Source organism: Medicago truncatula, chromosome 6, assembly GCF_003473485.1.
Source record: "Medicago truncatula cultivar Jemalong A17 chromosome 6, MtrunA17r5.0-ANR, whole genome shotgun sequence".
Taxonomy (NCBI): Eukaryota; Viridiplantae; Streptophyta; class Magnoliopsida; order Fabales; family Fabaceae; genus Medicago; species Medicago truncatula.
Genome location: NC_053047.1, coordinates 17158459 through 17167481, shown reverse-complemented (window position 1 = coordinate 17167481; position 9023 = coordinate 17158459). Strand labels below are relative to the sequence as shown.

Genomic DNA, 9023 nt, shown 5'->3' with positions numbered 1-9023 from the left:
GAGTAGTTCCTGTTTAAAAAAAACAATTTGGAGTAGTTATCTGTTGGAGTCCTTAGTTGTTGGGCAGTGAATCCTTAAGCATACGATTCATAACTCGGTTGTTAGAACCAAATTTTAACTAGTAATATTTGTTACCAATAAACTCAAACTAACTATTCCCGACAGCTAACTATCAAGATCTAGGAACTATGGATCGGAAATGGGTGTCTGCGAATCGAGCGTCAAAGGAGTACATAGAAGGAGTGAAAGAGTTTGTTGTTGCTCATGCAAACGACAACAGTAACATCATATGCCCATGCTTAGAATGTTGTTACAGAACAGTTAATGCGGAGCATTTGCAAGATCACTTAATATGTAATGGAAGATGAAAGCTATACATGTTGGACAATGCACGGGGAAGAAGAAACTGAGTCTGCTAGTTTGAGGAGTAATGTGAGAGATACGTCAAATGATTATGAGTTTGATCGAGTCGAAGAGTTTATGAATGAAATAAAAGAAGATCTTCGTGATTGTCCCGAAATGTTTGAGAGGCTAGAAAGTGATTCAAAGATACCATTGTATGATGGATGTGCTAAATTCACAAGATTGTCTACGGTCTTAAAATTGTATAACTTAAAAGCACGCAATGGATGGTCTGATAAGAGCTTTACAGACTTGCTAACTATGTTAAAAGATATGTTGTCTGAGAATAACGTGCTCCCTAGTCGAACCTATGAGGCTAAACAGATGTTACGTTCTATTGGCATGAGTTATGAGAAGATACATGCTTGTCCTAAAGATTGCATTTTATTTCGAAATGAGTATGCATCATTAGATAAGTGTGCTAAATGCGGTGCATCACGATATAATAAGAAAGAAACAGCCCCAGCCAAAGTGCTATGGTACTTTCCAATAGTACCAAGATTTAGGCGCATGTATCTTAATGCAGAAGATGCAAAGCACTTGACATGGCATGAATATGGAAGGGTTGCAGATGGAATGCTTCGACATCCTGCAGATTCTCCTCAATGGGAAAAAATTGATCATGATTACCAAGATTTTGGGAAAGAAGAAAGAAATCTACGTCTTGCATGGTTCCAATTAGTATGGCGAATTGGAGAGCTCCTGAAATGATACCTTACAAACAAAAAGTTTTGGATGAAATTCGGGTAAAACACAAACTCAAGCTAGTTGAAAACATTTAACTATGTTTATCGATTTATATTTGTTAATTAATGATCTCTGTCATCTTGCAGAAAGTTTTCATATTTGACAATGAGCATGATGATCGTGTAAAAATGGAAGCTGGAAAGTTGTTCAGAGCACACAAAACCACATTGACAGCAGTCTATGTGAAAAATAAAAATCCCGAAGACATTGTAAAACCTCCGAATAATGTGTATCCCCACATAGAACAGGAGCATTGGGATGCCTTTGTAGATCAACCTCTCACTCCTGAATTTCATGTAATGTCATTGTAGCTTAGTGTTTAAATTCATGACATTTATTTTCTCTATTCTTTTTTATCATCATATTTTTTTATCAACCTAATAAAATTGTAATTCATGCAGAAAAAAAGTAAAGAAAATCGAGAAAGAGCTTTAACTCCTAGACATCCATATAGAAAATCACGGATGGGATTAGGTCGTCTCGAAGATAATATGGTAAGTATATGTAAAGTTGTAGGGATCCAATTCTGACTATTATATTTTGTCTATATACCGACTTCTCTATGTTGCTGGAAAGGAAATGATACCACGTGCATCTGTGTGGATTGCTGCCCATGTTGGTAAGGATGGAGTGATTGATAAGGAGGAAGTTCAGAACGTTGCGGATAAATGTGTAAGTCAAATATAGCTTCTTTTTTATTGCATTCATATCAAAATATTTTGTTAATTGTGATGAAAGTTCAGAAACATAAGAGAGGAAATATTTATGCAAAATTATTTTTGCTTGTCAATGTCACAGAAAGAGTTAACACAATCTTTACCAGAAGATGAGAGAGGAAAAGACTTTGGTCGTAATGATGTTCTTCAATTGGCCTTAGAGCATCTTCCAAAATACTCTGGCCGTGTTAGGGGTTATGGTTTTGGGGTATGTCCCAAAGACATTTTTCCACGACAATTTATCCCCGTCGATGAAGTGAATGCAATGTTTGGCAAAATGAGTAAGAGAATGGAGTTACTAGAGAGATTGGTGTTAGAGAGGCAGACACATGATGGAGATACTAGAGAGAATGGAAATATTGAGAAAGATGTAGAAAGAGAGAGAGATCAGAGGCAACAACTAAAACATGTTGGAGAGAGTCAACATGAAAAAGAAGCTGAAGAAACACAACAAAAAAGAGATGTTGGGGAGAGACAAAAACTGAAAGATGGAGGAGAGACGCCACAACCACAAGATTTGGTTGAAAGGATAGAAACTAGTGCCAAAGATTCTTGCAGCCCTCTTGCACTTGACGCCATTCCGAAGGTAAATGTTTTCTTTATAAAATGTTAAATTTAAATTTATTTATTTTGCTTCATAATCCTAATAACGTATATGTTCATTCGCTATTGGTTTAGGGTATTTCGTCTATTGAAATTTACTTATCATCCCCATGCCGATGTTTGGTTGCTCATGGAAAATTATATAACACGGGTAGTGATGTTTTACACAACAAGAAATTACCACCCGGATATGTCAAGGTTAGGATTGATGTTTCTGTTGAGAGGAAAGCTTTGTTGCCTATACTTGTTGAAGAAGGCGATGTCTTGACCGTTGGTGAAGCAATAGGGACATTTGTGGCATGGCAATTGAATCTTGTTAAATTGGTCGATGAACATCAAAAGGTAAATTAATTACCTATTATTAACATTTGTGATTGATAAGTGATATATAGTTGTTCTATATTTGGTCACTAACCTAAAGTATTGTAACTAATTAGATTCCAGCTAAAACTAAAAAAATTTGCAAGAGACCCCAACGTAGTGCTGAATCAGTTGCTTCACCAAACAAAAAGATGAAAACTGTGAAACCTGCTTTGGTACCATTCCTTGATACTTATGTGAAGGCAATAATGATCAAAGGACAATCAGTCCCAATTTACATGGACAATGTTATATATGGCAAAGCCTATACAGACGAAGTAGAAATAGAGAATATAGAAGAGCTTGTGCAACATAATTGGTTAAGTGCCACTGTTGTAGTTGTATATGCCAGGTACCTCTGTTAAATAGTTGTTATTTAGGACTGTTTCAGGGATTTATTATATTGGTTTTCTGTCACAAACTCTGCTGTTCTGTTATTCCTATTTTTGGGAGTGTGTTGTTTGGTTTTTTATGTTTCTGTTTTATGTTTTTTTTTCTGTTTCAAGGTTCTTGTACGAAAATTTGATCAAGCCTCGTGGGTTGGAAAATAAGTTCTCATTTTTATCCCCACATATATCTCAAGAGGATAAACAAGGGCAACAAATAGCAGACATCCTATTGACACACAAGTTTAAGAATAAGCTGATTTTTGCACCGGTCAATTTAGGGTGAGTTTTCTTTACAAAACATTATTCAAGATGACTAAATTTGAAAATGTGGTTTTTTAATTAATGTATGCTTATATATGTAAATTATGATGGATGCAGGCTAAATCATTGGGTGTTGCTTGTCATCAATCCCAGAGTTGAGATGATATATTATATGGATTCATTGTCGGGGGGACCTCCTAACATTGACGTTGTAAGAAAAAAGTTCATGAAGTGAGTATTGATTCTTTTGGTTTATAATTGACATAAGTATGATTACTGAGTGCTATTACTCATTTGAAGTTGATTTAATTTTGATAGTGCCATGTGTATTTGCCGTTCCCTTAATCCCAAGTTAAAAGGTGCTCGATAAGAATAGATGTTGAGATGTCTCCAAGTGACCACAACCTGCCAAACAAGTCGCATCAACAACTGTAATAATACCGCCATTTAACAGGTTTGATCTTGTAGGAAACCAAACCCGCAAAAGGCTCCTAGCAAAAATTGAAACTTTAAGGGGAACTTATTTATGTTAGATTAAATCGTCTGCTATATCGGCCTGAGTAGTATCCTATGAGGTTAAAAGCTGATAAGCTTTGCTGAGTAAGTAGCCTCCAATGGGATCCAGATGCCATCACCATGAATCTGTAACATTAAACTGCAAAGAAACACTGCGAAGTAAAGTGACACACTCCCCTAACATATCCTCTTCCCAAGCCCACAACCATCTCCTCCATCTCCACACCGCGCCCCCGACCTCCCACTCGAGAGCTGACATCAGTGACATAGTACAATACTTATCACCAGCTAGCTCAAATAAACACCTAAAGCGCACAAATAGAAACATACCACCTAACCATGTATCATGCCTATTAGGAGTCCCACATCGGATATGTGATGGCCTGATAATCTGTTTATAAGTGGGAGCAATTCTCACCTCACAAGCCGATTTTGTGGGGTTGTGTTAGGCCCAACCACTATTTCCATTAATGCCAAAAGAAGGTATCGACACCATTGCCCAGCTTCCACGAAACACGATCCTGAAACCATCCTCCACCAACACCACCTAAACCATCACGAATATTTGTTCATGCATGTAACAAAATTTGCAGTCAACACTGAAACACACAAGAACCCCATGATATGCATAAGAGTTTTGCATGTTTAATTTTAGTGGATTGAATTATGGTGACATATATACTTTGTTTTTTTAAATCCACTAATACATTGAGAATAACACAATTTCTGTTATTATGCAAAACAAAGTAAATAAAAGGATGATATGCAAGTTATGCTCATAACTTCAAATATAGCAACGTGTTGAAAAGTTGATTACAGACTTCCAAAATGATTTCTGAGTTTCCAATACAGGCGCATTAAGATGTCATTGGTTGTCAGATTCACACACTACTACATATATAAGATTTAGTAACACTTCAAAATTGTAACTAAATCAAAAACAACCGTTACTATTTAGATCTTGTAACATTTGACAAATATTAGGTAAAACCCGTGTTACTAAATGATTTCAGTAACATTTGAGAGTAAAACTTGCAACACTTAAAAATTGTTACTCATTTAGTAGCTAATTAGTAGCAAATTTGTAGTCAATCTATAGCTAACAGTTTGGGTTGCAATTGCAGAAGTTCTGTTACATAAATGTTACTAATTTGAAGCTAATTGGTAGCCAATCTGTAGCTAACAGTTTTAATTGGAATTGCTGAAAAATTATGTTGCATAAATGTTACTGAATAGTGAAGACTGGGTAGATCAATAAGTAAAACAAAAACAATTGATTCAATCTCAAATTCTTATTAATATTAAGATCACTATACACAAATTGAAGCCAATTCCTAATATAGACACACTGTAGTTAAAAGCACCGAAAGTAAATAATACAGTCAGAAGAAAGACAGATGGGCCCGGCTCATTAAAAAGAAAGCAAAAAAGTATAAATGTACATGAACTTAACAAGCTAAACTAACAATATGTTGGGAAGATATACTTCAATTGCTAGCTTTAGTCCATGTTGTGCACTAGGATCTTCCACAGCCATTCCTCTAAAAGAATAACAATTTGCATCAGAAAATTTGATATAGCGACAGAAATTTAGGGAGGAAAATGTTAAATCCGTCTATAATTTGTGACAAGTTTAATTTTTTCCTAGTATATATGATATGTATAGACTTTACCTATGGAGAAGATCATTTGGTAGTCCCTGCAAATCAAATTGCCAAAGCTTATCATAAGCCACAGAACTTAATTCCATTGAATACTTTTTAGTAAAGAATGTGCTTTCAATGACTCCATATGAACTAATAAGAATCTCGCGTCCAAGTGCGTTTATCTGCAAGGTATATCTGAGATGTGGATGCAGTAACTTGTAGATTGGATGCATGGTGCTAAGTTGCCTATTTGTTGCAATCACAAATGGTTCTACAACACAGTGAGTCCTCAACCTATAAAAATCAGCAACATATACAAAGTTAGAACTACTTCATATACTCACTAGACTCATGGTAAAAAATAATATGAATCTACTCACTAGTGGCTTATAAGTTCATGGTAACCAGCATAGATCATTATAAGTGGAACAAGAGTTCTACCATCCATATCTGCAAATCTAGAAAATGGAACTATCAAGTCAGACCTCCAAGAACAGAGCTCCCCACCCTGTTAAACAAGTTGATTACCAGTTAGCATGAGGTGAAATTTAACTTTATCTATGGATTTGGTGCAAACAAATCCTTAATGGCGGTCTGGCTTAAAAAGCAGAAATCTAGATTCATGAACAACTTGTTTCACTTATAGAGAAAAAATGTTAAAAAATTTCATTTATTTGAATGCTGTAAAAAAATATTTCTCCCAAATATTCTTAAAACAACTTAAGTAGTTAAGAAGTGAATAACCGATAAAACCTTATCAGCAATATCATAAACCAACTTTGAGATTTCTCCATATTTTCCTATGAGAGCTTCTCTCAATTCAAAGACCGGTGTATCCAAGGTTGTGGCGCCATGCCTCTCAAAAACTTCTACCATTACTGAAAATGCTTTCTTTCTAATAGTCATTTGTTCTTTAGCGAAATCATGTGTCCCCTAAATAATTAGAACTTACAATGATCTATGCTACTGTGAGGTGTCAAGCAAGCTATTTTCTTGTAATAGACTCAAGTTGATAAATAGAATAAACTCATTAATAATTACTCATGTGACAGAGTGGATCAAATATAATACTCACAAGTAACTTTGATGGTAGGAATAGGGAAACATCTTTTGATATATCTTCCCAACACAGGACATGCCAAAATCACATATACTTTCACCAAATAGAAGACTTGTACCTCTTTTTCTGAATCCTGCAAAAAACTAGTAGACATATTATAGCAATATATTAAACTAAAGCATAGGAAAACTCAAGAAAAACAGCATGTAAAAATTAATGAACTAAGGGAGGGAGAGAAAAATGTCATGACAGTTGTAGTCTAAGGAAGGGAAGAATGGTACCTCTAGGCTACAAAACAAGTCCCTGGCAGAAAGGACTCAGACAAGCATTGATTCACAAAGAATGCAGTATCTCATTTCACTGGCTTAGCGACACCAAGACTATGAGATTGAAATTGAACTGTTTTATCAATCACTTCATGACAATGGAACATTAACATTTGCAATATTTGCAAAAAACTTGGAAAGAAAGATGAGCATTGGACCATGCACATAGTAAAAGGAATCATTTTAAAACCAATCAAAGTGGAAGTTTATACCTCAGATGCCACTTTTCTCATTGCAAATTTTGAAACGAGCATCTGTCATCTATTTCACCAATAGAAAAGCTAACATTCAATAAATAATATTCACACAGTTTAAGATAACATGAGATTGTTGATCTGGGTCATTCTTGGATATTTCATTGGCAGTCAAACCCTCCTGTAGTTCAAATATTCATTAAATAACCACAAAATAACCAGTTAATCTTTCAAACATTACTAGAAAGAACTTGTTTGTTGAAGCAATAACTATTTCAAGATATGTTTCAGTTAAAAATAAAACAACACATGAGGTTTTCAATTTCAAAAATATCGTTTGCCCTTTTCCAAAGCACAAGCAGTTTTATAAAAGAGCATTCTGATAAACTTATCTAACCCTCAAATCATTTTAAGATGTAACCACTATTCATTTACTAAGTTCATCACAATACAATCTTTCTTCAAAAGATTCTAGAAAATAATAAATAAATATTTGACAAAGAATTGCAGCTAGAGTAGTTCATTTTCAATTAATTGTAGTACAATTTTATCGGCAATTGATCACATACGGCCAACAAATTATCATACTGTTGATTTAACCAAAAAATGATGTATCCACGAAAATTCAAGAAAAACAAATGGAAAATAAATTTTGTGTTTGTTTGTCGTAATAAAAATCATGTAGGGATATTGCATATTATATGCAGGGGCAAGGTTCGAACCCCGAATACTCCACTTCTCCGCAATTTAATTGTGTGAGCTCTAACACTAGGCTACTTGACCGCAAAAAAAAAATCACATTTAAAAATAAAAAATTGTTTGAACAGGACTATAGAAAAAATTGTGACGAAATTATCTTAAAATTCCGACATTTATTTTCTCTCCCTATAAAAGACATCGAAAATCTTTCAAAAAAAAACCGAAAAAAGACAGAAAAATATTTCTTAAGATATTTATGTCAAATAAGAAAAACATTCTATCATTTTAAAAAAAGAATATTGTTTGTTGGTGGATTCTAGGGTGACGGATCAATTAAGTCCCTCACCGGTGGACCATGAACAAAATATCGTTAGATTTAATTAAAGGTTAAGACTTTTTGAAAATAAAAATTGAGAACTATTTGGATTTTACATAGGATCGTGTCCCTTTCAGTTTTTCTTCCCTGTCTGTCAAACTACACATCTGGTTTCTCTTATTTTTAATAAGAATTTATGCTTTGAGTTACAATCTGTTGCAAGTTACCACTCCTCTCTACAAAATTAATTCATCACCTCCATGTTTTCATTCAATGCATTAATGATTTGATAAGTTAAAAAAGTAATGAACTTTTCATCCTAAAGGAATGAAAAACTCCTTCTCAGCAACAATTTCATACATGTTCTCTATCTCATAATTATAACGTTTGGAAAGAATCACAACACTGGACTTACTGATAATTATATGAAAGTTTTTTCCTTAAAAAAGTTATGAAATATTGGATGGGTTGTTCTTCACAGCACTGGTAGAAATGGAATAACGTGAATAAAATCATGTGAGATCTAATGTTGGTCAGGTGGAAAGATGTCGTTACAATGAAGAAGGGCTATGGGCTTGTGCATATCCAGTTACCAATGGGATGGGAGAAGGCTAGCTAGAAGAAGATGCAAGGTAGGCAAGAGACAAAAAATCTAGTGCATAAGGTGTATAATAAAATATGTGTGCTTGATTAATCTAACGATTCTCAATTGTTGATTATAGTGGTCCACCGCCGGTGAGGAACTTAATTGAGCCCTCACCTTAAGATAACTATGCATGATTTAAAAA

The 9023-nt window shown here is 34.4% G+C and overlaps 1 protein-coding gene and 1 long non-coding RNA gene across 3 annotated transcripts; both read right to left on the bottom strand.

Moving 5' to 3' along the window:
• Positions 1 to 5359: 5359 nt before the first annotated feature.
• Positions 5360 to 5946, bottom strand: LOC11438121 (probable lipoxygenase 8, chloroplastic). Its single transcript, XM_039826795.1, has 2 exons — positions 5668 to 5946; positions 5360 to 5535 (listed from the first exon to the last, which is right to left on the bottom strand). The coding sequence occupies exons 1-2, from the start codon at positions 5871 to 5873 to the stop codon at positions 5451 to 5453; spliced, it is 291 nt and encodes a 96-aa protein (XP_039682729.1). The 5' UTR covers positions 5874 to 5946; the 3' UTR covers positions 5360 to 5450.
• Positions 5947 to 6154: 208 nt separating this feature from the next.
• Positions 6155 to 7253, bottom strand: LOC112422882 (uncharacterized). Of its 2 annotated transcripts, none has more exons than XR_003013304.2 (3): positions 7239 to 7253; positions 6982 to 7080; positions 6155 to 6843 (listed from the first exon to the last, which is right to left on the bottom strand). It is a non-coding gene; the product is annotated as an uncharacterized lncRNA (long non-coding RNA). The 2 variants fall into 2 exon arrangements; XR_003013303.2 differs by having other exon boundaries at positions 6155 to 6833.
• Positions 7254 to 9023: the final 1770 nt, after the last annotated feature.

Excerpts from the sequence above, each read along its gene's own strand:
- LOC11438121 (XM_039826795.1), bottom strand. The coding sequence starts at position 5,873 with ATGCATCCAATCTACAAGTTACTGCATCCACATCTCAGATATACCTTG. Across the intron at positions 5,536-5,667 it reads CCAAATGATCTTCTCCATAG|AGGAATGGCTGTGGAAGATC; the intron begins GTAAAGTCTATA and ends TTATTCTTTTAG.